The 27,521-nt window shown below is 52.8% G+C and overlaps 1 protein-coding gene across 11 annotated transcripts in view; it reads right to left on the bottom strand.

Moving 5' to 3' along the window:
• Positions 1-1,105: 1,105 nt before the first annotated feature.
• The window catches only part of SMARCA4 (SWI/SNF related BAF chromatin remodeling complex subunit ATPase 4), an 87,025-nt gene continuing 60,609 nt past the window's right edge, over positions 1,106-27,521 (bottom strand). For 4 of the 11 annotated variants that reach the window (XM_087867262.1, XM_087867261.1, XM_087867259.1 and 1 more), the window contains 10 exons: positions 25,333-25,560; positions 24,983-25,081; positions 24,648-24,725; positions 23,767-23,985; positions 19,365-19,627; positions 4,880-4,988; positions 4,321-4,422; positions 3,271-3,403; positions 2,996-3,138; positions 1,106-1,603 (listed from right to left, as the gene is read on the bottom strand). In XM_087867262.1, coding sequence (XP_087723388.1) covers positions 1,571-1,603; positions 2,996-3,138; positions 3,271-3,403; positions 4,321-4,422; positions 4,880-4,988; positions 19,365-19,627; positions 23,767-23,985; positions 24,648-24,725; positions 24,983-25,081; positions 25,333-25,560 — 1,407 coding nt within the window. In that variant the 3' untranslated portion in view covers positions 1,106-1,570. The other 7 variants (XM_045774641.2, XM_087867264.1, XM_087867267.1 and 4 more) reach the window with 7 other exon arrangements.

Genomic DNA, 27,521 nt, shown 5'->3' on the forward strand with positions numbered 1-27,521 from the left:
GCTGAATGTGTGTGTATTGCTGTTTCCCTGTGTAGGTATTTAACTTGCCTTTTATTTATTCTCTATTTAATCAAAGTTGGTTTTGCATTTTGTCCTTCCAGAATATTAGCTCTTGGGTTCTTTTACCCTTCTTCATTTCTGTAGATCAGCAATTCTTAAACAAAGAAAGCAAAGCCATCACCAACGAAACTCCCCTGGCGGGGGAAGGGGGGGGCATATTTAGAATTCAGAGTTGTAGCAATCTTTTATTTAAAATCTCCCTTTTTTGTGTGTGTGTTTTTTTTTAAAGATTTTTAATTTTTATTTATTTGCAAGAGAAACAGATAGTGACAGATAGTGAGAGAGAGAGCATAAGTGGGGAGGAGAGGGAGAAGCAGGCTCCCGCTGAGCAGGGAGCCCGAGGCAGGACTCGATCCCAGGACCCTGGGATCATGACCTGACCTAAAGGCAGACGCTTAATAGACTGAGCCACCCAGGTGCCCCTAAAATGTTCATTTTAAACAAAACAAAACAAAAACAAAAACCAAAACAAAACATGCAAGGCACGCCAAGAAACAAGCGTGACTGACCCCGAGGAAAAAAGTAGTCAATAGACCCTTTCTCTGAGAGGGTTCAGATGTTGAACTTCAAAGCAGCTGCTATAAATATGTTGGAAGAACTACAGGCAAGAGCATTTGGAGAACTAAAAACAAGTCATGGAGAGAAAATCTTAACGAAGAGACACGAGTTATAGAACTCAATGTACATTCTGGACTTGGAAGCTCTCTTTGATCGTCTGGGCTCCCACAGTGCCCTGGGCTTCCTGGGCCACGATACTGACCTGTGTGTGGCACCTGCCCGTTTCTGTGACTGTCTCCCCGACCCTGCCTCGACTGCAGGCAGGGAAGGGACCGAGCTGCTTGCTCCCGCATGGCAGCAGCACCCAGCCGGAACTGGAGATCAGAGGCTGTGGGGACCGGGCAAGTCCTTACCCTCTCCCTAGGCCTCGGTGTCCTCCCCTGTGAAATGGACCCCATGGGATGTGGTGATAGGAGGAGGATGGGGCCCCCAAGGCATTGGTGACCCCGCAAGGAGCCTGGAATGAGTCCATCAGAAGGCAAGGCTGTGAGTTTTGTTGTCTGTTTAATTTATTACTGTTCGACATCCAGTGACACTGACATACCCCACCAGGCCTGCGGACCCCGGCGCCGGCGAGTCTGACCTGTCCCACAAAATACAGTACGAGGGGTGGACGGCTACACACGCGCATCCACGGCTGAAACGACAGTGACTCCCAACTGCGGCCGCAACAGTACTGCCGGGAAAGGAAAGACAACCGGGTGTCGCGTGTTCCCCGAGTCACACTTCTTGTTCTCAACAGTTAATGCTGTTACAAACGCTACTGATGCCAGGACAGGGCCAGACACAAACAGTCCTACATCTTCTCTGTCGTATAAATATGGAAGATTTTCGTTTATACAGTTTACCCCCAGTCTGAAACTACAGCTTCTGCTACCCGTTACTGCTAAGGGCTACGCCGCCTCGCCTCTGGAACCAGGGGCCCGGGGTCGAGACTCTGGAATGTTGGGACTCAGTCTTCCTCGCTGCCACTTCCTGAGCGGTCCTGGAGGGGGACAGGAGAGAGCATGATCAGCCCCGCCGTCAAGGGCCCCCCACTGGGGCCTACCCAGGTGCTAAGTCTGTTCGTTGGCTGCCTTTGCTGGGTGTGAGTGGGCAGCGGAGGGCACCGTGAGGCCGAAGGGGCAGCAGCCCTTGGCTTCGCCCCTGGTGCCGTGGCCAAATCCCAATGTCGTTTTTCTCCCGAGGACTGGCCCCTGCGACTACACAGACTCTTCCTTGGATCTGGGAGACCCACTGGGCCCTCTCTGCTTCCTCCCACCATGGCGTTCCTGTCCTGTGCCCCTGACCTGCGGCTTCAAAACCACTGTGGTCATTCCTGACTACATAGGATGTTTCACACAAACATTTTTTAAACAGCTTGGCAAGGGCCACAGAATGCTCTGCCGCATCTAGACTGGGCCGAGGGGGAGCTTTACAGCCACCCCTCCGTGGCCAGGACATCATTCATGTCCTCATCATGTTAGCATGTCTACGGTCAGGGTTGTTCGGAGCTACCAGACTCTGCTATTACTGCAAACGGCTGCATGAGAGAAACAGCAGCCGTGTCATGATGCTCGATGAGCTCTGCCGGGAGCCAGGCCCCAGGAACGCCATGTGGCCTCCCTGATTTCTCGAAGTGGAAACTGAGGCTCAGAAGTGAAGTGGGCTGCCCAGCTTCCACAGCAGGGAAGGGCCGGGCACCCAGGCCCCAGCCAGAGGGCAAAGCGAGTCTGCACCACCCCCATGCCCACAAAGCTGCCCATCGGGGGCCTGACGCTCCTGCAGCCCCCGCTCCGGGGGAGAGGCGACACCCGGACCCCATTCGCGGCAACATTCACGGGATCTGTTCCGCACCGTTTCTGTAATTTCAGATCGTGGGACTGTGGTTTCTGTTTTTATCCACCACATTGTTTGGAAATCGTCCTACACAGGCCAGAACAGAGCCTCGGGCAGAGGCCGGGGTGAAGCACGTGTGTCACACAGGGCGAGGGCACCGTGAAAGCCTCAGCTACTGAGGGGGCTGTGTCTGCTCAGGGAAGACAGCTAGGGGCTGGCCGGGGACATCTGCCATCCCAGTGCCTCCTGACCCCCCCACCATGATACAGACCCAGTCCCACTGGCCTCAGCAGGGCGGCCCTGGCGTTCTGGGAGGGGCAACTCCGCCCGCTGGCCTCAGAGCACTGGCTCCACTAGCGTCACACAGACTCGGTCTGGAGTTATGCACCATGTACAACCCCGAGCCTCGGTTTCCCCATCTGTGGAGTGGGGTGTTAGAGCACTGACCCTCCCAAGGCTGTGACCAAAGGTTCCAAGACCTGGCATGGGGACAGAGCTCCAAAGACACAAGTGCCACCGGCTATGTGCTCCTGCCCACGCCGGGGCCCCGGGGGCTCACCTCCTCCTGCTCCTCTTCACTGTCGTCATCGCTCACCACTGGCTTGGCCCGCGAGCCGCGGCTCGGCCGCCGACGGCCCCCCTTCAGCCGATCCTGTGCCTTCTCCTTCCGGCCCAGCTTGATCTTCACTTTGACTGAGCGGGCTGGGGTGGGGACCAGAAAAGGGGGCAATAAGAAAGACATGAGCTAGGAGAGCACGGCAAGCCAAATCAGGGGCGGCTGCAGCTGCCTGGCTATGATGCTGGTCTGCCCAACCGCCCGACACTGGGACTCACACTCAGACTCAGAGCCTTCCTCCTCGCCCTCCTCCTCTTCCTCGCTCTCCTCGCCCTCACTGTCATCTTCTTTCTCTATTTTCTGCCGCACGCTGGTGAAAACCGACTGCAGGACAATGGAGTCTTCGTAGATCTGAAAGGAGACACGTGGGGTTTGAGTGGGCTGGGGCCTGATGGGAGCCATGGGCCCTGCCCTCTGGCCAGGCCAGCCTGTGTGGGCAGAGGGACCTCAGTAACCCTTTCCCAATCGGGGCCTGAGAGAATATAAGACCCAGAGAAAAGTGTGGATGTGTTAGCTCAGGAATGACTACAAGTTCTTCCCTCCCTCTGAAGAATCCCAGCGCACGTATGCTTTTAAAGGCTCTGAGAAGGTCTGCAGTAATGCTGGAAATGCATGTCCCTTGTTTAAGGCAGCATTTCCCCCAAATGTAGGACTGTAAAATCTTTTCCATGAGGCATCTATCCTAAGCACACTCAGGAAAAGTTTGCTAAATTGAGGTTGTGCGTGTGTATTAATTTCACTGCAGGAAAGGACACATCCACACAGTTCCTTTCGAGAAAGTCCATAGTGAATTAAAAGTAAAATTCCAACATATACACTGGATTGCTCACAGGGTCATCCTGGCTGGATCAGACTGAGTTTATTTCCTCTAATCTGCTTATTGTTCTCTCTGCTTCTTTTACTAAGGAATACATTGCTGGGGGGCCTGGGTGGCACAGTCGTTAAGCGTCTGCCTTCGGCTCAGGGCGTGATCCCAGCATTATGGGATCGAGCCCCACATCAGGCTCCTCTGCTATAAGCCTGCTTCTTCCTCTCCCACTGCTTGTGTTCCCTCTCTCGCTGGCTGTCTCTATCTCTGTCAACTAAAATAAAAATTAAAAAAAAAAAAAAAAAAAGGAATACATTGCTTTTATGATTGACAAAATATTCCATGTGGTTGGGAATTCTTACTTAACTGACTAAGCCACCCAGGCGCCCCTTAATCAGTCAACTGAAAACACAGCAAGGGCATGCTGAACTGGGGCCCTCCATATCAGATGCCTCCTCACCAGGGAGCCCTCCAGGTTGAAGGTCTGAGCGTTCTGGCACAGTAGCATGACGTCCTTCTCCAGGTCATTGAGGCTGCGGTACTTGTGGTTGCGGATGCGCTCCTGTGGGTGGTGGGAGAAGCAGCTTTACCTTGGGAATTTGCCTTGTGCCTGGGGACCCTGGGGCCGGGTGTCCCTCTGCCTAACAAGGTCACGGCCCAGTCTTCCGGGCACCTCTGTACGGACTCGGAAGCCCAGGCCCGCTGAACACGGAGCTGCACTGCCGAAGCCTAGGTCATGGGTAACCTTGACGGAGCCCCGAATGCTGGCTGCCCACCAACACACCCTTAGGACCCTCTCCCACAAACTGCGCTGCTGGGGCTCTTGAGGCCATGAGGAACCCCAAGAGCCTGTGACTGGTCAGAAAGCCCAGGCTCTGCCCAGTCTGCTCCGTGGTCATCTGTCCCATAGACCCCAGTAATGCCCAGATGGGGAAGGTACTGGGTCAGATTCCCCCAACACTGATGTGCGCACACCCCTGTGGAGAACCCCCACTTCCCACATCCTATGCCAGAGTTACCTTTATCTTCTTGAAGTCCACAGGCTTGCGGATGAGCTCGTAGTACTCGGGCAGCTCCTTACGGGAGGGCAGCTGGATGAACACCTCACTGAGCTGACGTCCACTACTACTGCAAGGCGGGACACAGGGGCGTCACTCCCAGGCCCTGCCGCTGGGGAGCCCCCGCCTGGCCACCACCCATGGTTTGAGCAATGAGAAATTCAAAGTGCTCAGGAGTGATCTCCTGTACATGTACTGTCTTGTGAGTTCTGGAACATTCGTGAGAGGGGCCAGGGATACATTTGAATCCAGGCTCTGTCCTCACCCAATCCCCCCAGACCCTGGAGGGAACATCACCAAATGCCGTGCAGCAAAGCCTCGGCACTAGAAAGAGGCAGAATCACAATCGTATTCATGCACGATGCAAGAATCAGTTGGCTTACGTCAGGAACAGTGTCAGTTCTCAGAGAGAGACCAGTTTCTGCAAGTTTGCAAATGTGTCTCTCACAAGCAGCACTTACGAGCCGTGAACTTCAAAGAATCCAGCAAAAACCTGTGGAGCAGAGATGCCCCCTGGAAAGACCTGAGCAGGTTTCTGGTCCTTGCCATTGGGAAAGCACTGGTTTTCCACAAGGGAGCAGAGGAAAGACGCACTGCGAGTGGCCCTGAGACGTGGCAGGGTCCCAAGTGCTGTCTCCTGGGTCTCCCTATTGGAGGAGCCATGCACTTGGCCACGAGGCTGTGCCACACCCAGGCTTGGCTCTGTCTGGGGACAGGAGCTCAGAGGGGACATCACTCCTGGGGTGGCGTGAGGAGGGAGTGAGCAGGCACTCCAAGGACTGGCACAAGGGAGCAGACAACTCTTTACGAGTGCAGCTTCTCTTTCTGTTCCTTCAGCTTGAAGACAGGGACCCTGCCCTGGGGAGCCTGGGGACCCAGTGACCTGGTCAAGGCTCTGTTCCAGGCTTGCCTACAGGTGGCTTGCCCTCCCTTATCTGTGACCAGCTGGACCCAACACGGGGCAGAATGTGGCTGAAAATGAAACCCAGAAGGAAGCGGGAGGTTGGCACTCACTGAGCGTGGGCACCCTCACCTCGCAGTGGGGTGAAAGATTGGAAGGCAGAGGCCTGAGGCAGGCTGTGTCTGGGCACGGCTTACTGGGAACATGTGTGCCAAGTGTCCAGCCCAGAACAAGGACTGAATGGCGATGGCTGTCCAAAGCAAGGTGCAGAGACCAGATCCCAGCTCCTGTTTGTCCGGCCCGTGGCCCAGGAGACCCCAGCTGCAGGAGGAGGGCCAGGGGCCTTGTGAGGCACAGAAACCCCAGAGGAGGCAAGATTTCTGGGATCCCAGCCAGGAGCAGCCTTGGGGAGGCGGTCCTGGCAAAGCTGCTCCTTTACGCAATCGTGACACTGGGCACATCCAGCAGTAAAACGTGAAATACCCCCCTGGAGGAGCAGGTTTCCCTTCTCTGTGGGAACAGGCTGGTGGGTGGCTTGGCCACAGACAACGGGAGCTTGGTTATGTAACTCCGAAAACGAGAACCGGTATCAGAAGGCACTGGGCGCTCTGCCTGGGAGAGGCAGACCGGAGCTGCAACCCACCACTCAGTCACCCGCACGCGTCCTGCTGTCCCCCTAACCTTCTCAGAGCTCCTCTCTCATCCTCGCAGCACTATCCTTATACGTTTGACCACGATGCACAGTGGGAGCCACAGCTCTGATCCAGGACACATACCTGCAGCCATAAAGTAACAGAAATTTCCCCGCACGGGGTCTCCCTTGCTAAGAGATGAACTCTGATGCTTCCTCCACTATTTCGCTTTTTAGAAAGGCCAGCTGACCCACTACACTCATTCCGTTGCTCACTAATGGGTGTGGAATGTGTGCCGTGCAGGGCGCTAAGGCTGGGCTATCTAGGCCACACACCCCCGTGCTCATCTGTGGCCTCCGTGAAGGTGACTGGGCCTCGGGATGTGCGTGGCCCTGGAGGGAGCTCATGAAGTAGGAGTCTAGTGCTGGAACACAGTGGAAAGTTTTGTAATAAAACCCTCTCACCTCCATCGAGCTAAGAAATTGGTGGAGACAAGACAGAACAGGGAGCAACGGGGCCCCTCTTACAAACCTTTAGAATACGGGTGTCGCTGAGGAATAAAGGCCCATGTGCAATGAGCTCAGAGTGTGGATGGCCTGGAACTGAGTGCACGTGATGGAGGGACAGGGCCCCAGGAAGATGGGCGACTTTTAAAGGCATCCTCTCCCAGACGGCAAATGTACTGCCATAAAATTTTAGTTTCCAAAGTGCTGAGATGTCATTTTTAATCCTTAGAAGTCCTCAGGAGACCCCCACCCCACCACCAGGCACTGCTGTGGTAGGCTTGTGGCCAAGAGCCTTCCGGGCTCGCCTGCCAGCCCTCCTCCCCTCTGCGTTAGAGGCGGACAAATCACAGCTGCCTACCCCACTCGAATGAAACCCAAAGTCCTTTGGGTGGCAGCCTGGCCCTCAGGACTGACCTCAGTACCCCTCTCTCCCACCTCCTCAGAACCATCAAAGCCACTGCTCCCCGGGAACCCCAACTGCGACCCTCACGTCACCTCAGAGCAAATGCCCGCCCCCCTGAGGTTCTGTGGCTCCCCGCCCCCCCTTACAGATTGTAAGAAAAAAGAATGACCGAGATGTAAGATCTTTAGTGCTCAGCTCCCCGAGGTGTGCCAGGCTCCTGAGAGCCTGCCTGACCTCTGGGACCTGGGTGGGCCTGGACTCTTCTTGGACTTGATGTTACGGGGTCCTGTGTGGTTAGCTCCCAGGTCTGGCCGCCTCCCTCATGGCTGAGATCTGTCCCTGTGGCCACGCGCAGCGGCAGCTCACGCAGCTCAGGAGCTGCCTCGTATCCCGTGGTGGGCACCTGCCACACGGTCCCCTCGTCCACCTGCTGCGGACTGGCACCTGGGCTGTGCCAGTTCAGGGTATCTGGAAGCACGTGGCTGCAGACACTCATGTCCAAGGGTCCGGCCTGCACGTCTTCTGGGAATACACCGGGAGGTGGAAGGCTGGAGGGCAGGGCAGGGGCGCTGAGGTCCAGCAGACACCAAGCCCCCGCTCGCTCTTCCGGCGGTGGACATGCTGTTCTCACCGTCAGCCGCACTCGCTGTCACCCCTGGTCGGTGTGGCTGTTCTCCACGCTGGGTGTGAACCGCTATCTCCGTGTGCTTTCAATTCACAATTCCTTGATGGGCAGTGAAGCCGGGTGCCATTTCATAGGTGGAATGGTCCCCCGATGACCTCTTTCCGGCAATATCTGTCCATGTCGTCGTCCTCCTTCAGAGGGTCCTCTGTTGGACATGTTTATTGCAAACCCCCTTTCCAGTCTGTAGCATGTCTTCTTACTCTCTTGGTGTCTTCTGATGAATGGATCTTAGTTTTACTCAAATTCCAATTTACCAATACTTTCCTTTCTACTTGGTCTTTTTTTTTTTTTTTTTAATTTATCTGACAGATAGAGAGCACAAGCAGGGGGAGCAGGCAGAAGGAGAGGGAGAAGCAGGCTCAATGACCAGAGAGCCTGATGCAGGGCTTGATCCCAGGACTTGATCATGACCTGAGCCGAAAACAGATGCTTAATGACTGAGCCACTCGGGTGTGCCTCTACTTGGTATCTCTCCAGTCCTGTCACGGAGGTACTGCATTTTGTTCTAGAAGTTGTGACAATTCAACCTCTTTACATTATTAGATATGAAGCCAGTCACCCGGATCAGTGTCATTTCTCCCAACCAATTCCTATGTGTCTATGTCCTCGCTGAACCAGAACACAAGCCATGAGGGTAGAGGCCTTGCCTGTTTTATCTCCTGCTCTATCTTTGGAACCTAGAACAAAGCCTGGTACAAAGCAGGTGCTCAACAAACATTTGCTGAATGAAGGAAGAAACAGCTCAGGGTGAAAATCTCAGGGTCAAGGAGCAGGGTTCAAACTTGGGTGTCACAAAGGTCATCTCCGAACAAGGGTTCCTCACTGCCCCCAACAACGCACAGTCACTGATATACCACCCCGTTCCAGAAAGGATTGGCAGCAACTACCAGGAACCCCCCGGCCCTGAGACTTGCTCTGAAGAAGCTTCTGCAGGCAGAGCGGGCTGGGAGTAAAGGTGCTTGGGAAAATCCTGAGGCTGTGAGGGCCAGACCTATGACCTCCATTCAGACATAAGCCTGGGCTCTCACCTGGTTTGGCAATAAGAGTAGCAGCCACTGCCACCACTGTGCATGACATTAGGAACGACGATGACGCTCTTCTCATGCCTCCAGACACCAGCTCCCAGCGCAGGGATTTCCTTCTACTTGTTCACTGCCCTGTCCCCGTTACAAGAAGATATGAGACACAGTCGGGGCCCAGAGCAGTCAAGGCCCCTTGTCCGAAGTCCCCAATTCCTCCCCAGTCTAGGCCAGTGGGCACTTCTCGCTGAATGAGGTTTATGGCAACAAGTCTAACTCTCTAACTATTAGGGCAGGGCCTTGTCTAATTTACACACCCTTCTTGGATCCTGAAGAGCCCTGATAAGGACCTTTATTATTCAGCCTGCCCAGATGGTGTCTGCCTCCCCATGGACATGGGCCCTCCCCTAGGCCAACTCAGAGTCCTGGTGGCGCTGCCCAACACTGGAGTCCCAACCTCTCCCCCAAGCCTTGGGCGGGACCAAGTGCTGTACCTCACCCTGAGACCCTCATCTGGTCTTAGTGATGGGTCCAGGCAAAGGCCTGGGACACAAGCTAGCCAGTCAGAGCCCTCCCTGTGACTTTCTATCAGGAGTTGAGAAAGCAGAGGTTGCTTTCCCCTTGGGGTGTGAAGACTTCAGGATGGAGGGAGCCCAGAGCTGTGGCAGCCACGGGTCACTGTACGTGGTAAGGGGAGAGGTGGTGGACAGCCCTGGGTCCCAAAAGCTAGTCTTCGCTAACTTCTCTACGGCCTCCCAGCCAAAGGAATCCCTAGACACGAAGGTCTCAGAACTAGCTTCCTGACACGCAGAGCCTAAAAATCCAAATGTCCCTTCAATGTGTCCTTAAAACAAAATTACAACATGCGGAGGAAGAACAAAGAGAAATCAGAATAGACCAAGAGCCCCCTGCATGGGACAGAGCCACGAACTCTCTGCATCGAAGAGGTCATCCATCCATATCCCTTTCCAACAGATGGAGGAACCAGAGAGACAATGAGAGCTGGTGGCTGGCAAGGCTTGAGCACAGGTCACCCCCCATGACGGAGTCAGGGATCTCTCCCACCCATTTCCATATGCTGCTCTAAATCAAGGGTCAGCAAACTTTCTCTGCAAACCACTAGTGTGAATCTTTTAGGCTTTGCGGGCCATCCCATCTCTGTCATGACTACTCAACTCTGCCCTTGTTGCACAAGAGTGGCCACAGACAAGACGCAGAAAAATGAGCTTTGGCTGGATTCCCACAAAACAACTTCTATGAACAATGAAATGTGAATTTCCTATAATTTCACGTCATGGAATATTATTATTCTTTTGATTTTCCTAAACTCCTCTAAAAAAACCACTCTTAATTCACAGGTTGATACATACACAGCTGGTGGGCCAGATTTATTTTTTTTCCTGGTTTGCTAACAACTGGTGGGAATCCTAAGAACAACAGAGAGAATGTCTGTCCATATCAGGGATGGCAACATACGGCCTGGCGTCCTCACTTTCTCATCCTCTGACCAGTGCAGACATTGCAAGTAGATCAGAGCACTCTCTCTTTGCCGTCAGGCAGGCACAAGCAATCAAGTGAAGACGGTGCCTGAGACAGACCCTGCTAGCCAAGTATGGAGGTGGTCCTAAACTGCCAGGAAGGACTCCCTCTCTGTCCCTCAGCCCGGCTCTCCTTAGAGTCCAGTTCAGTCCATCTTCCCATGACATCGCTCGGTGATATCTTCAAGCCGTGGACCATGTTCTCTTTTGACCCTTGATCAGCAAACTGAGCCTGCAAGGTCCTGGATACGAGTAGCTCAGCAGTTTCAAAACTGATTTAGCCCCAGACCACCCGAAACAGAATCTCAGGTTTTCCATCAACAAAATTTGAAAGTGAAATAACGAAACCCACTCATTTACTTCATTAGTATACAATTACTTTCTAGGTTCAATTTTTTGACATGTTACAAAATCAAGGATAACCTGAGCATTAGACAAGTGAGAAATCTGATCCACTTAGTTACAAATCTTTATGAAGTGCCTCCACCTGCCGAGAGGCCAATCTCAGGCATACGTACGGCTGCGCAGTACAGAAACAATTCTGACTCCCGTACAAAGGAAAGAAAAGAGTGTTCACCAGTGAACCCGCTGAGAACACCGCTCTGTAGGCTGCTGGCCCTGTGCTCTCAGCACCCTTCCTGTAGAGAGGGGTGGGGAAGCTTTATTTCAGGGTGCGTGTGCTGAGGCCAAGACTGGCTGTAGGTTATGATGCTGGTTAAGTGTCTAATGAGCCAAGGACACATCTGGGGGGCACGTGTTTCTTAACACAGTTTAACACTGCAATCGTAATGCCATTTTAAAGAAACCCCGATGCTGTGCAAAAGCTTTTTATCTTGGCGAAGTCCCAACAGTTCATTTTTGCTTTTCTTTCCCTTGCCTTTGGGATAACTGAACTCTACCTCTGAAACAAATGATACACTATATGTTAATTCATTAGAAAGAAAAGAAAAGAAAAGAAAAGAAAAGAAAAGAAAAGAAAAGAAAAGAAAAGAAAAGAAAGGGAAAAAAGAAAAAGAGAGAGAGAGGGAGAGAGGGAGGGAGAGAGAGAGAGAGAGAGGGAGAGAGGGAGGGAGGGAGAGAGAGGGAGAGGGAGGGAGAGAGGAACAAGTAACACGAGTTGGGAGAGCATTTGGATTTAACATTTTCATTTTGGAGGCGAGACCTGAACTTTGAAAAAAGATGTCTGACCCGGGAAAGCTGCAGAAAGCTGGATCGTAATCCAGGCAGGCTCCTAGCTGCCGGCACCTACTCTGCGGGCTCGTGCAGCCTCCCCAAGCAGGCCGTGAACGCAGAAGGGCAGGCCTTGCACCATGCTCTGCAGTGCTGGGAGCTCAGGAGACATCAGCGGTGGGTGATGAAGACCAAGAGCAGGAAGCCAGGACCTGTTCGTGGCACTGTAAAGAACATTTCCCAGGCTGAGAGAGAGGGTGAAAATGAGAGGCAAAGCCAGCCCAGCTCCCCTGGAGCTGCGGCCAGAGGTGGGTTGTGCTGTTAATGTGAGTGCCGGGGGGGGGGGGGGGTGCAGAGTGGCGACGCCACCTTCTGCAGGGCTGGGTGACCCGGGCCTTGAGGTGCATGCTTCCCGGCTGGAATGAGTCGGTATTTGCGGCCCACTGGTACTACCGGGAGCCCCTAGAGTGCTGAGCAGCTCCACAGAGCGAAGGCTGCGAAGCCCCTTCTGAAACTGAAGAGGCCGCTGGATGCCCACGCTGGAACCCAGGGTGCTGAGGGCCCTCCGGTCCCACTGGAGCCAACAGGCCCACCTCCATACCTTCCTTCCCTCCTAACTTTCAAGCTTAGTTAACTTACATTTTTAACTAGTTTCACCTTAGAACCATAACCTTTTAATTCTTTTACCTTTTAGCTTTATTTTAAAATCTACCTATTCTTTTGTGATTTTTCATTTACTTGACCTTGAACCTTTTGATTCATCTTCTCGTTTTTTTTTCTCCCTTTTCCAACGATTTTGAATTTTCCTTTCGTACGTCTTGTGTTACCTGTTGATTATCTTCTGTTTTCACAACCATTTCTTTACTGTTTTCCCGGAGTACAGAAGGAGCACACACTTGCCGAACGCGCGGGCACTTTAAAAGAATCTCGCACGGGACTCTGAGGGAGGCAGAGGGTGTGACTTGTTCACCCAAAGCTACTTATTTCTGGGGCCCAGTGTCTGTACCCGTCCTGTTTTGAGCTTATATGTAACTCTAGTTTTCAGCCCTGTCTGCTTCGGTGAGCTGCTTCTCTCCTGTGGCGATCAACCACCAGCAGGGAGCGAAGCCTGGGGGCGGAACTGGCAGGGTGACCAACAGGGCAGGTGCAACTTTGTCCAGCAACTTCTTTGGCAACCTTGGAACCTCAGCACAACTTGACAAGGCTTCCGGGGCTAATCCTCCTGTGCCTTAGAGCCCCACTGGGCCCTCAGCCGGGCCTGCACCTACCCCCAGGCTGGCCTGGGCCTTGACGATGGGGATCAGCACTTTTCTCAAGACATCCCACCTCGGCATTTCCCAGGACAGGCTCCGGGCTGGGTGCCAAGCAGGAAGTGCTGACCCCAGCCCTGGACCCACAGGCAGAGGGCTAGCTTCCCTTCCTGGAGCGTACCCAGTTTGAGCCTGGGCTCCAGAGGAACGGCCGTATGGCCTTCAAAGGCTGACGCTGGAGAACCCTGAGGGCTCTCTGCCCCCTCATGAAAGGGCTCCCAGAGCTGCCCGTCCTCTACTCTTTCCCCTAAAGGGGACCGTCCTGAGGGGATGGAGCCACCCTACAGTTACCTTTCCTGGGGAACACTTCAGCCAGACAACCTTCCCTGGTTGCTACATTGCCTGTTTTTCTCACAAATCATCGTACAAATCTTTCAACTCCCAACAGCCATCTGCTCTTTGATTCTAAACAGGGAGGCGCAGGCCTCCTGCAAGGGCAAAGGGAAAGCGGCGGCCGGAGCCCTTCATCATCTACGATGCATCCAGGGCTGGTCTCTAGGCCACACGCCTGGCCCACAAAATCTCACATTTGGGGTCTCTATAATCCCATTTTGGAGATTCAATTTCTATGCTGAGGACCTGGAAACTGAGGCAGGGAGATGGATGTTGAACCCAGGTCTCTGTGACACTCAAGCTGTCCAGCCCTTTTAAAGCGGCTGCCTCCTGGCAGAGGGCAGGGGGAAGGGGACCCAGGGGATCTGTTCAGTGGGGCTCAGCCATGGGAGGCTTAGCCTCGGCAGCCTGTACACAGATGTCACCATCTTTCTGAGCCATCGAGAGTAATATGCGAGAATTTCCTAAGAACAAGTGTTCGCTTCTGTCACGCCAGTATGATTGAGTTCAGGAAACCTGGCGCTGACCCTCCACTACCCAGCACGTGGTCTTTACAGCAGCCATGATTCTGCCCTACAGCTGGTCAGGGCCGAGCTCAGAAGCCCAGTGGGGAACACAGGTCTTGTGGAGGGTCCTCTGGAGCCTACCTGCTTAAATGGCTCCTCCCAGCAGACACAGTTCTCTAAAACCTTCCCCAAAGCACCGAGGTATGTGCTCCAGAGCACACACCCACGGACTAGCATTTGCAGACAGTGCCTTGGCTACCTGCTGCTGGCTCCCTCTGAAGGATTATGGGATGAAGACGCCAGCTGGCAGCACACACAGCTCCATGACAAGGTCCCAACCCGACCGGGAATCTGTGCCTAACTTATTTCCATGTTTACATTTTAAAGCAAAGATCTCTACCTCCCAACTTACTTTCTTAATTCTGGTTCCAATTCTAGCTGTTAAGCACAGGGCTCCTTGATGCAGCTTGAGACTTCCAAGCACCAAGGAGAAGAAGCCCTGTGAAGTCCTGCATGTGGGCTCAGTCCTTTATGTCCCCTTGCCTTAGTTGGCTTCCTCTGCACACAGGATGCCCACACCCTTGGCCTCAGGGCCTTTGCATATGCTGTGCCCTTTGCCCATGACATTTTCTTCCTCTTCCCCTAGCGGGGCCCTGCTTCTCCTCAGGCTCTGCTTATGTGACACATCTCCTCAGACCACACTAGACATTGCGGGGGGGGGGGGGGGCGGGGGGCGTGGGCGTGGGCGTGGCGTGCCCTTGGGAGGGAGGGGCGTGGCAGTCCTGAACCTGAACAGGTATGAAGGGAGCAAAAGCTTCTAGATCAAGACGTTACCTGTGCGTGGACAAGGATGTAAGTACAAAGGTAATATCAAAAATATCAAATGTGGTTGCACTGGTATTGAAATACAACTGGGGGAGATCTTGAAGTACTTAATCAAAAGCAACATCTGGAGTGAAGCCCAGTGACAGAAGGGTGGCCCTACTCAACAACACAGCGGCAGAGACACAGCTGAAGCACTCCCCTAGAGTCACTACGTGGAGACGCAACCCCAGCTCCCATGGGCACTGGGAGTGAAATCAGCAGCACCCGGCCCTCTTGCTCTGCAAGGCAGACTCAGGAATATCGAATCCAAATGCTGACGACGTCCTGTAATCACTTACTGCCATCTAGGAGCCACCAAGCTGTCACAATTCGTTTGCTCCTCAGGTTCCATGTTTAAATCAAGCATAGAATTTAGCTAATTAAAACATTCTGGAAAGTAAAAAAAAAAAATTTTAAATACGAATGCTTCATTTTCTCTTCTGGAAATGAGCTATATAGGAAGTCTGAGACAAGAAAGTTTGTGGGGCGCCTGGGTGGCACAGCGGTTAAGCGTCTGCCTTCGGCTCAGGGCGTGATCCCAGCGTTACGGGATCGAGCCCCACATCAGGTTCCTCCGCTATGAGCCTGCTTCTTCCTCTCCCACTCCCCCTGCTTGTGTTCCCTCTCTCGCTGGCTGTCTCTATCTCTGTCGAATAAATAAAATCTTTAAAAAAAAAAAAAAAGAAAGTTTGTGACAAGCTACTTCCAAATTTATTCCACTTCGGTTCTCTTTGGTGTGGCACGGTGTCTGGTCCCTCAGAACTTTCCAGGTACCTAACGGATATGCCGTAAGAATTTAACCTGGTCCAAAGAGAGGCCTGGCCTTTGCCCTGGGCGGTGATCTCTTAGCCCTTGAAATGCCCTGCCTTCTGGTCTGCCTGTGTTTAACTGGGGGCCTTTGGCCCAGAGAGCCTAAGACTGTGATTTAAGGCAGGGGTCACGGGTCATGTGGCACCAGCTCAACCCACAGAGGAGCTAGAGACTGAGGCCAGGCATGTGAGTGGTTAGTCGTGTCTCTGTGAACAAGTTCCAATAAAAACTCCACACATCAAGGCTTCCTTGGTTCAGCAGTGTTCTGTGAGTCTTGTCTCCTGCTGCTGCCAGGGAAGTCAGCACTGTCGGTGACTCCCTGCAACAAGGACGCTGGAAGCGCCACACACAGAACTCTCTAGCATGCTGCCCCTGATGCCAGGCTCTGTCACAAACCCTAACTGTGAGTTGAGCAGCTTTCAGAGAGCCCTTCTGGAGAATTAGCAGCCTGAGCGGGGTTTGGGATCCCTGAACTCTGCACTTGGTGTCAAGAGTGAGGGCGGTCTCACTTTTCTCACCCAGTCTCACAACTGGGTGAACCATACTGTTGTTTTCCCCATGGTTTCAAATTCAGGATGTTAGGGAATGTCAAAAATATCCATTAAATATCCATTAAAAAAGGTCAGCCTTTTACCCAAACGTCATCTTTGAAAGTATTTGCTGTGAGGTAACTTTTCAAGCAGGCAAACAGGATTATTTTCCCAAGTCTGTTCGTGCCCTGCTTGATCTTTTCCTATGGGACCACCAGCAACGCACAAGTGGCTGGACCCACTCCATCGCAAACCAAGCGTTTCTCAATGTCAGCATGTGGGAGGCTTCCTTTAATGACCATACATACAAGTTCCACTTGTGACATCTCTACGTTTCTTTCCACTCCCAGTCCTGTAATGCCACCCATTCCGAGAAGACGCGGGGTTAAATGTCAAGCACGCATCAAACCCTCCTCGGGGGTCTCACGTCAGCTAGGAGAGCAGCTCTGTGACTCCAGAGCTGGGGCCTTCCCCAAACTGGATCTCAGCCTCCCGCACGGGAGCGGTCTCCACAAGGGGTCACGGAGCCCTTAGAGCCAGTTTTAGTTTCGCGTCTGATTCATCAGCCCATCTTGCACGTGCTGGAAGAACAATCGTTTGCAGCAGCCGGGGGAGTTGGTTCCTCTTTTCTCATATGGTACGTGGCTAAGGCTGATGCTCAGGGGGCTTTTGCAGTAAGTCACAAGATGACTTAAAAAATGGACACTTTTTCTTTAAAGTTTGAAAATATCTGAGGCCTTATCAACAAGTTTAGGGTGCTGTTTCCAAGTGTCTTGTTTTTTCGTCTTTTTTTAAACCTAAGTGTAACATAATACAGGAAAGCACGCACACTGAATGTTTATCCTGATGAACATTTGTGTTTTTTTTTTTATTTTAAATTTTATTTATTTATTTGAAAGAGAGACAGCAGGAGCAGGGGGAGGAGCAGAAGGAGAGGGAGAAGCAGATTCCCCTGCCAAGTAGGGAGCCCGACATGGAGCTCAATCCCAGGACCCTGAGATCATGACTTGAGCGGAAGGCAGACGTTTAACCGACTGAGCCACCCAGGCGCCCTGAACATTTTCATGTCTGGAGGTAACCACAGTTCTACATCCATCACCATGATCAGCTGTTCAACTTCCTACAACTGGAAGCATCCAGTAGGTACCTGTTAGTGTCTGGCTTCTTTCACTCCATAAAATGACTGTTAAGATTCTCCCAGGGAGTGGTGGAATGTCTGTTCTGGTGGTTGGTTTCTGCTCTTGGATTAGGCCACCACTGATACCTTTTCCTATGGATGGACCCTGGGCAGTTTCGTTTGGGGCAGTTATGGTCAAGGCTGCCATGCATGTGCTTGTACCTGTCTTTCGGTGGACACAAGCGCTCAGCAATCTCTGGTTTACAACCAGGATTGGAGTTTCTGGGTCAGAAGGTTTAGTGCCAAAGCGCGGTCTGCTCCCATAAGCAGAATGTGAAGTCCATGTCCTTGGCAACACCTAAGGGAGTTTCAGCCATTCTGGTGGGTGTGTGGAAGCATCTCTAGTTTTATCGTGCATTACCTTGATATTATGATGTCGACGTCAGTGACCCTGAGCACCATTTCACATGCTGATTGGTCACTGGATATCTCCTGTCCGTGACTTTTGCCCATTTTAAAATCTCAGTAGGTGCAAGTACTCACTGGCTTCATGAGGGTGTCCTCGGATGTACAGATGTTCTTCGGTGACATCACTGTATGAGTCTTTTATGGTTAGTGGTGCTTGTGTCCTGTTCACGCCTACATCAAGGCCATGAAGATTTTTATCGATCCCTTCTTCTAGAACTTTGTTTTACCTTTCACATTTATGTCTCCATTTCAAATTAACACACGTGTAAGGTTCTGGGTAAGGTCAAAAGTGACCTCCATTTGGATATCCAAAAGATCAGCATGACTTTTGAAAAAGTTCATCCTTGCCCCCTAACCTTCAAAGGTCTTCTTCATTTCGATAATTTTAAGACTCCCTCGCAAAAAGATCACTGAGAAGAAAACACTGGGATCTACCGTTTTCATTGGATTTTTGCATATTCTGTATTTCAAGTAATTGTGACTCTTCCACTTTTTTCTTTGTGGAATTTGCCTCAAAGGTGAAGTTTGCATATGAGCTCAGTATTTTCTTCTCCAACACAAATGACACATTTCTAGGGTGGGCGGTTAAGCTGAAATAAACCTTTCTCACTTAATCATTTGTTTCTCTTCTAATAATAAAAGATTCTTTTTTTAAGGGCAATTTGCATCCTTTATTTGGGTACTACAATCACTACCCCCCCAAACTTCACACTTGCTAAGAGCCTCTCCAAATGATGCATTGAGAGCTTACGCCTCGACACTTTTCCCTCCTATAGATTATGATTTACCCTTACCTTGCTTAAAGACTAATTGCCACGTTACTCTAAAATCAAGCTGGACAACTGTCCTGTTATTGGGACAGCCATACTGGCCAGTATGTACCAGAAAGTGGACTGAGGCACCGGGGAGCAGTATAAGCCAAGCCCTGAGCAAGGTACAGGCCTCACGCCCGAGCTGGCAGACTGCGCACATGCTCCCGGGAAGGGCCTGGGAGAACCGTTGCTTTCTTATTTAAATGGTACTTGTGATCCACGAACGGATCTGCTGCAGTCTCCTGTTTTGTGTGTCTACGAGGGCAGGGACCCCAAACCCCAGAGCGGAGCCTGGCCAGTCTTTGCAACATGTGGCCCACCCATGATGGCCCAGGGTGAGAACTGGGCTGGCACGTCATCCAAGCGTGGGGAGAGGGTGGAAACTCTAGAGAAGGAAAGCTGCTTGGGCTCGGCTCCAGCCACGTGGGCCCTCTCCCCATAGTCCACCGGCTGTGCGATCGGCGCCAATCACGGCACGGGTCCCTCCCTTCCCACCTCGCCCGTTGCCAGCCTCCGAGGCCCCTACGCCAGCTCCTACTTCTGCTGGAGCACTCGGCCCCAGACCGCCATTCCTCAGGGCTTCCCCTCAAACGTCACTGTCCCTGAAAACAGTCCCCGCATCTCCATCTCCCCACGACGTTTTTTCTTCCCTCTCATCACAGCTGACAGCGTGCTTGCCTCTTGCAGAATGTGAGTTCCACGAGGGGAGGCAAACCGAGACACAGACAGGCCCCCAATGTTTGTGCACTGACTGCCCCAACAACCGGCTCCCAGGCACATGGAAGGCCGGGTGAGGCACCTTCGGGGACCCCCACGCCCACCTGCTGCGCTCCTTGGCTTACCTGTCCTTGTACTTGATCACAGCGTCCACGATCTTCTTCATCTTCTTGGTGAGGTTGGGAGGGTTTGGGGAGAGCTTCTCAGCGGGTGGCCGCCCACGCTTCTTCTGCTTCTTGCTCTCGTCGTCCTTGTCACGGCTGCGGGTGCTGGTGGTCGGGGTGGAGGAGCCGGCGTCGCTGTCCCGCTTGCGCTTCCGAGACGATTTCTTCTGCCGGACCTCCTCTTCGATCTCCTCCAGCGTGCCCTCCTCGATGGCCTTCAGGGTCAATAGTGGTAAAATAGGACAGCCAGCACCGAGGTCGACAAGCAAAGGCCGCGGCGCAAACCCGCAGGCCCTGGCTGGGTGGGACACGCACGGGTTCCGAGAGGCCATGACAGGCCAGCTCTGCCTCCCCAGGGCGCTCCCGACCCACGCCTGGCCTGAACAAATCAACAGGTGCATTTCTTCACCAATTAAAGAGGCATATCCCCACTGAAGGGAGTGCAAAGACTTGGACTCTGGAATCCCTCCACCCGGAGGTGACACTATTAATACTTCTGCTCCAGTAGTAACACTAGACAGTAATACTATTAATACTTCTGCTCTATATCCTCAGCATTTTTCTTAAAATTTGTGACAAAACATACATAACACAAAACTGACCACCTAACCATTTTTAAGCGTGCACCTTGGTGGCATTAGGTATGTTCACATCGTGTGCAGCCATCACCACCGTCCAAAGCCAGGACTCTCCCGGCCCTTCCCACGTACGTGTGCAGCACCGAGGACAGCGCTAGAACCGTATCCGCATACCACACCGGGACTCGGGTTTTTGCTTACTGTGTCCTCGATGTACTTCCTGTCGCTTTTCTGCAATGTAATTTTTGATGTCTGTTTAGCATTTCATTGTACAACAAACCCTAGTTTAGACTCCCCCTGTTCTTGGGCATTTCAGCTGTTTCCACGTGGGGGCGGGTGATGGTCTGAGTAATGCCATGACTGATAGCCGCGTTACTAGTACATGAGGCTCCTGGTAGCAAAAGTGCTGAGCAGAAGAACCTGACTGCGAAAAAGATTAATTTCTGAATGACACCAATTGATTCATTCTCAATGATAATGACTAATTTGCACATTTTTTGCCCGCAAGTAAAGAGACGAGAAACCATGGGAGCCTGCAATCAGGAAAGGGAGTAGGGGCAGGACTCCAAGGGATGTTCTGGTTGTCCATCTCACATTTATCAGCTGTGAGTCTGAGCAGGGCACAGGGCCAGGCGCTGAGGACACAGCATGGAAAAAACCCCTCATGGAGGGAAGACAGTAAGCAACAAACATCTCGCAAACATGGTGACAAGTGTGTTGACTGCCAGGAAGGAGGGTGAGTGGTGTTCTGATGGTGAAGCAGATGTGCCCTGGCCAGGGATCAGAGGAGTGTCTCAGAGGTGGCACTGAGGCTGAGATCTGAAGGGTGGGGGTGGGTAAGGCATCCAGGCCAAAGGAACAGCATGAAGGGCGTGTGGCAGGGAGGAGGGACTGTAAGGCTGGCATGGGGGAAGGTGTGCACTACGAGCCCAGGGGAGTACAGGGGGTTGAATAGTGTACCCTAAAGTTCATGCCCACCTGGAACTTCAGAATGTGATCTTATTTCAAAATAGGATCTTCACAGATTTTATTACTTAAAGAGCAAAAATGAAGTCATCCTATGTCAGGGTGAGCCCCAACTCCAATGAGAATGTCCCCATGAGAGACAGGAAAGGACACAAAGACACACGGGGGATAGGCCATGAAAGATGGGAGCAGACTGGGGTGATGTGGCCACAGGCCAAGGAATGCCAGGACCACAAGCTGGAAGTGGCGAGGAAGGAACCTCCCCTAGAACCTTCGGAGGAAAAACAGTTTCGCTGACACCTTGACTCCAGACTCCAAACCTCCAGAACTCTCAGAGAATAAACTGATATGGTTTTAAGTCACCTAGTTTGGGGTCCCTGTTACAGCGACCCTAGGAACGCAACACTAGGGTCTCTGGTCCCGAGGCCCAGGCACACAGGTCAGCCCAGCAGGGCAAGAGCGAGCACATTCTCAAGAGTTTTGGTACATGTGGCACCGGAGTGGCTGCCAGAAAAGTGGGCCCAGGTACATGGCCCCCCACTAAGAAAAGAGAGTGTCTCTTTTGGGTAAATGTATTTTTTTTTTAATTAACACAAACTCTTACTGAGTACGACATACAAAAAGGCATGTGCTCTGTGGGGGAAAAGTCTTCTCAGCATATAGGGCTGGGAAAACTGGACATTTGCCTGTGAAAGAATGAAGCTGGACCCTAACCTCACGTCCTAAACAAAAACTGCTCAAAGATCATGGGCCCAAATGTAAAAGCTAAAAACTCTTGAAAGAAAACACGGGTAAATCTTTGTGCTCCTAAATTTCTCTGTGGATTCTCGGACATGATACTGCAGCACAAGCAAAAGGAAAAAAATAGATATGCTGGACTTCGTCAACATTAAAAACACCTGCGCTTCTAAGGACACCATCAAAAAAGTGAAACAACAACCCAGACGACAGGAGAAAATATCTGCAAATCACATATCCGATAAAGAGAGTCTTGAAGAAGAGACACAAATAATGACTGACAAGCACCTCAGAGGATGCCCAACACCGTTAGCCACCAAGAAAACGAATTAAAAACCACAGCGAGGTTACTGCGGCATAGCCACTAGAACGGCTAGAGACAAAAGGACAGGTGACAAACACGGGGAGATGATGGAGAAACTGGAACTGTCACACACTGCTGGTGGGAACGTAAAAATGGTGTGTGGCTGTTGTGGAAAACAGTCTGGCAGCTCGTCAAAAGATTAAACGAAAAAATGACCACTTGATTCAGCAATTCTGCTTAGGTATTCATGTGATAGAAATCACAACATACATCCGGCCAAAATCTTGTCCACCGATATTCATAGCAGTATTATTCACAGGAGCCCCGAGGTGGAAAACGGGCCAACTGTCTGCCAAGGAACAAAGACATTACCAACATGTGGTCTAGCTGTACGACAGAGCACTACTCAGCCTTGAGAAGGAAGCACACGTGCTACCACACGGATAAACCTTGAAAATACTTTGCCTACTGCCAGAAGCCAGTCGTGAAAGGGAGGACACATCCCTCTATTTATATGAAATGTCCAGAACAAAAGCCAAGGGGAATAAAGGGACAGGAAGAGAGCTGAAGAGGGCAGGGCTTCTTTCTGAGGTGATGAGAATGTTCTAAAGCTAATTTGTGGTGATCACTGCACAATGCTGAACACGGTAAAAACTACTGAATTGTATAACTTAAGTGAGTGAATTCAGTGGTATATAAGTTACGTTAAAAAAAAAAAAGCAAAACACTCGTAAGACATTATTACTATACAGGCAAACTGTTTTTAAAACGTAATCCTGTCTCAAGAATGCAAAGCCACGGGAACTTTACACGTCTGCATTCGGGCTTATGTTCTATCACCAAGGGTTCTCTTCTTGTCCCTAGAGCTCGGGGCCGATGGGTGAGGAGCAGGACAAGCCACCTGCCCCACCCGAGGTTCACATGGTTACCCGGCACATTTCAGTGACCCCTCGTGATCACAACTGAACCGGCGAGCTCACTAGTCTGGGTGGTTCGGAGCTTCCAGGACAGGGCCAGGGTTGCCTGACCTCATGGACTGGGGAGCACTGGGGCTGCAGTCAATCAAGAGGAGCCCCAGGGAGTGTGATCAGAGGCCCAGGCAGACAACACTGTTCGTTCTGGGGTGTGCCAAGCAGCCGTGCACAGCTGAACGCCACCACCCGCCTTCTGGGAAGGGTTGCTTCATGGACATTTTTATGAAACTTCAGGGCTGGATTTCCAGCTGCCACCTCTGCATTCAGAGTCCCAAGCATGGGAACGGCCTGATGTGTCACCACAATCCTAGTTCTGCCGCCTGTGCTGGCACAGGGGGCCCACCAGCTGCCCACGGCCCTGACTCAGCCGCCTACACCTGTTGCTGCCAGGGACCTGGCTGCCATCTGCTGAAGACTGTGCTCGTGTCACCTGGGAGCCTGGGTGAGGGATCCAGCTCAGGGGTTGACGTGCCCCAAGTGAGGCTGTCTGACCCCCTGCTGGCACTCCCACCCATGTGGCAGGGCAGGTTCCCCCCTGACTCATCACTGTTTCCCACTGCCAGGCACTCGGAAGAGTACACCAAGCTGAGACCGGCAGTATTTTACACGAACCTCATGTAAACTTCCCGCACCAGGTCAGTAGGACCGGAGCAAACTGGCCCCGTATCAGAGGTGTCGCTGTGATAATGAAAACCAAGAACGGCCGAAGGGAACCCGCTTGGGTTATGGATGAGCCCCACGGCGCAGCAGTTGAGTCTCTGCTCTCCTGACCCTGCCCCTGGCCGGCCCTCTCCAGCATGTACCTTGAGCCACTGCTTCTCGGTCAGCGAGTCACTGTAGTCCACCTCTTTGCGATGGCGGGAGCCGCGGCCGAACATCTTCTCCTCTTCCTCTTCACAGGTCAGTCGCTCCACCTCTGCATCGTCCTTGATGATCCACGACGGGAGCTCGTCCTCCTCCATCAGGCGCGGTTTCCGCTTGGGGTTTCGGGCCTCCTCGCGCCTGCGGTCCAGGTCCATGCGCTGAGGGGTGCGGGGCAGGGGACAGAGGGAGAGAGGCGTGAGCACGGGGAGAGTTGGGGGCACCCAGAGGGCATGTGGCAAGGGCAGGCTTCATTGCCTCAGGTGCCACTGCTGGCAGGCAGCTCAACAGCAGCTCTGAGGTTTCTGGCTCGGACAGCAGACCCTCGCTAGGGGCTCTGCCTCAGGGACAGAGAATTCCAGGAAAGACGGGAAGGTGGCAGAAGAGGGGCCAAGGGCCCACGCTGACTCCATGCTGACTTGTGCTTTCTACCCAGAGCTAAGCCTGAGACAGCCTTAACTCCCCCTGAAAGGGAGCCTCGAGGACAAAACACTCAGGAAGATAGGCATTTAGCAGGACTGAAAGTCACACGTGGGATGGTTGTGTGCGTGTGCGCGCGCGCGTGCATGCACACATGTGTCCCACCACTGCTGCAACACTCTTAGGGGACCACGGAAGAAAGATAGGTCAGTTAGGAGATAGTGTGGGGCCCCCCCCGAGAGATGCCCAGCTTCATGACCCACCGGAGACACCACTGTCACCGAGAAGTTTTGTTCTATTTGAGCGGTTTTGTTCTACTTCATGTCGATAGGGTGGGGCGTGCAAAGCCCTCAGAGCACCCCATGAGGTGTGTGGGGCGCCCCTGTCTGCCCATGGTACCTACCATGAACAGGTCAAATTCCTCCTCGTGCCGGGCAATCATCTGGTTCACCGTCTCGTCGTCGGGCACTTCATCTTCTTCCTAGAAGGTTTCACACATTTAGTTCGAGTGCGGAGAGGCCGGGGTGGGCGGCGGCCGGGCTCGGAGGCGAGCGTCGGCGGTCCATGGGAAATGAGCTGGCGGTCCCAGTCCGGCTGCGGTGGATGGGGACCCACACGGCAGCGAGAGGCACACACGCACACGCACACGCACGCTCCGTGGGATCAGGGCCCTTGCTGGCCATCTCAGCCGAGAAGCCGAGGATTGAATGGGCATGGAGACTGAACTACCCCTCTCACCTTTAGAGGTGGCTCCTCCAAGTCGGGGTTGACGCCCGCTGGCGGAGGGGCAGTGTGGGCGAAGCTGGCACTGCCGCTGCCCGTGCTGCAGTGTCTGCTCTGTGGATAAATAGAGGACTTCAGTCTCCAGGGCTGTCAATCCGGCGTCTTTCACCAGCAGTTTAGAAAAAAAAAACCACTTCAAAGAAAAAGCAAGTACTCATCCTCTTTCCTTTCAGCCCACACTCCCTTTACTCCAAAGGGATGCAAAAAAAATAAGAGTGCAAAAAAGGTAAAAAAACAAAAATGAAAGCCGCTCATGCGTCCACCACTCACGCTGGGGAGGGGGTTGGGGCTGGGGCTGCCCTCACCTCATCCTGCTCCTCGTGCTCGAGGATGGCCTGCAGGAAGGCGCGCCTCTCGTGGCTGGAGGACTTCTGGTCAAACATGCCAGCCTGGATCACCTTCTGGTCAACATTGAGCTTGTACTTGGCCGCGGCCAGAATCTTCTCCTCTACGCTGTTGACCGTGCAGAGACGGAGCACCCGTACCTCGTTCTGCTGCCCGATGCGGTGGGCGCGGTCCTGGGCTTGCAGGTCCTAGAGGAAGAGATGCAGGTCAGTCCTGATCCAGCTCTGTGGAGATCTAAGAGGCAATCAACCTTGCAGTGCCGTCGGGAAAGGCCTTCCTATTCTTGTGTGACTGCCGCCTCTTGCCGGGCCCTTCTGCCAGCCCCAACCAGCAGCTTCTGAGCTGGGAGCCCAGGAATGCAACCTGGAGCCTGTGCCGGTATGACGATCCCCCAGGATCGTCCCTTCCCATCTTACTGGCATTCTATAGGTACTCCAGGGCATAGTGCTATTGGGAGGGCAAGTCCTGGGCCATTATATTCCTAAGCAGCCCATGTCACAGCTGCACGGGTCCCCTCACCTACCCCAGGAGGGCCCCGCGGTTGGTATGGCTGTACTGTGGTTAAGGGCACCGTTACGGGACAGGGCCAAAGCTGGGCAGCATCTTGGCAATGCCTGGCTTGGTTGTGGGCCCTGCTCCTTCCCTGCTGTGCGGCCCAGGCCGAGGCCCAACCTCTATGAGCCCTAGAACTCACTCTGTTGACACAGGCCCTTCTGGTGATTGTGAGGGGCGAAGAGCTAAATGGCATTAGATACTCAGCCCAGAGCGTGCCACGGAGTAAGCTATGATCAAGTGGTAGCCGTGGCTGCCAACACTCTCTGTATCATCACCCCAGCTCCAAAGCAGGAGGGCTCCCAAGAAACCTTGCATCCAGACCCAGAAGCAATTCATACCCAATGGGCTTGGCAGAGGCCACACCTGGCGGAGAGCCAGGAGTGCCTTGTATCTACAGCTGAGCTCCCCGGTTTGGCCAGCATGCTTCCTGGCAGTGCTTCCAAGCACTGGCTAACGTGGCCCGGGGGGACCTCTGTCCACTGTCTGCCTGCCGATGGGGACAGCACACCACAACCACGTCTCAGGAAACTGGCTGGTCACAGAGGTCTCGGTGAGAACTACGCCCCAGGCTGATGGTAGAAATGGACACTAGTAACTGACCTGAGCATCTGCCCATCAGATGGGCTGTAATTCACACACAGATAACTAGTGCCTCCAGGCTGCGGGGAAGGACACGCTCATACCCTGGGGTAGCCCTCTGGAGGTCACTTCGGCAGAGGTGACCACAATCTACAGAGGACATGCCCATGAGCCAAGCAATCCCACTTCTTGGGGTTGACTGGTGAGTCCTTGTACAAATACTCCAAGAGAGGGACAAGAGGGCTCCCTGAGCAGTCACGCTGAGAAACAAAACCCAGATGCCTGCCAAGTGCAGTCTGAGTCGAATCTCGAGGCCACCATGTGCCCGGACACCTGGCAGCTGAGGAAATGGCTGTGTGAAGTCCCTGTGGGCTTGCCCCGAGGGGAGAAACACACCAGCTGCCGGAGGGAAGAACGTGTGCTAGACCATGCTGTTCCTGTGTGTGCATACAGGTACACACTGGCGTGTGCTTAGAAAGGGCAGGATTGGTGGGAGGGGGAAAAATGGACTCTCTATGTTCTTTTGAGTCATTGATATTTGCATTTAAAAAGGTTCTTACTTTTATAATGAAACATCAAGAAGCTAAAAACTCACTTAAAAATTGCCGTCATCTATCAAATACCACTTCTGTGAAGCTACTGGCATAGAGACCTGGATAGGGCACACGGATACAAGGTAAGAGCAGCAGTGTACAAACACGCCCAAGTGTGCGAGAGCTCGCGTGGCACACGGCCTGGAGGGCTTGGATCACGAAAAAAGTGACAATCACTGACGGCTGGTAAGATTAGGGCATTTTCCACTTAACATATTTACATAAAACCAGGAATTATTTTTTTTAAATAGGAACGGAGTACATTTTTTTCATAATCAAAACAAAAACCAGTGTTTTAAGAAATAAAGGAAAATGAATACTCTAGAGGCTTCTCTACAAAAGCCTCAGAAGCTGTGGGTGCCACTGGGCCCTTGAGATGGGAGAGGGTCTCCGGGGAGCCTCAAGTGCCGCCCCCCCCACCC

Source organism: Ursus americanus, chromosome 14, assembly GCF_024610735.1.
Source record: "Ursus americanus isolate L20-20 chromosome 14, mUrsAme1.1.p, whole genome shotgun sequence".
Classification (NCBI taxonomy): Eukaryota; Metazoa; Chordata; class Mammalia; order Carnivora; family Ursidae; genus Ursus; species Ursus americanus.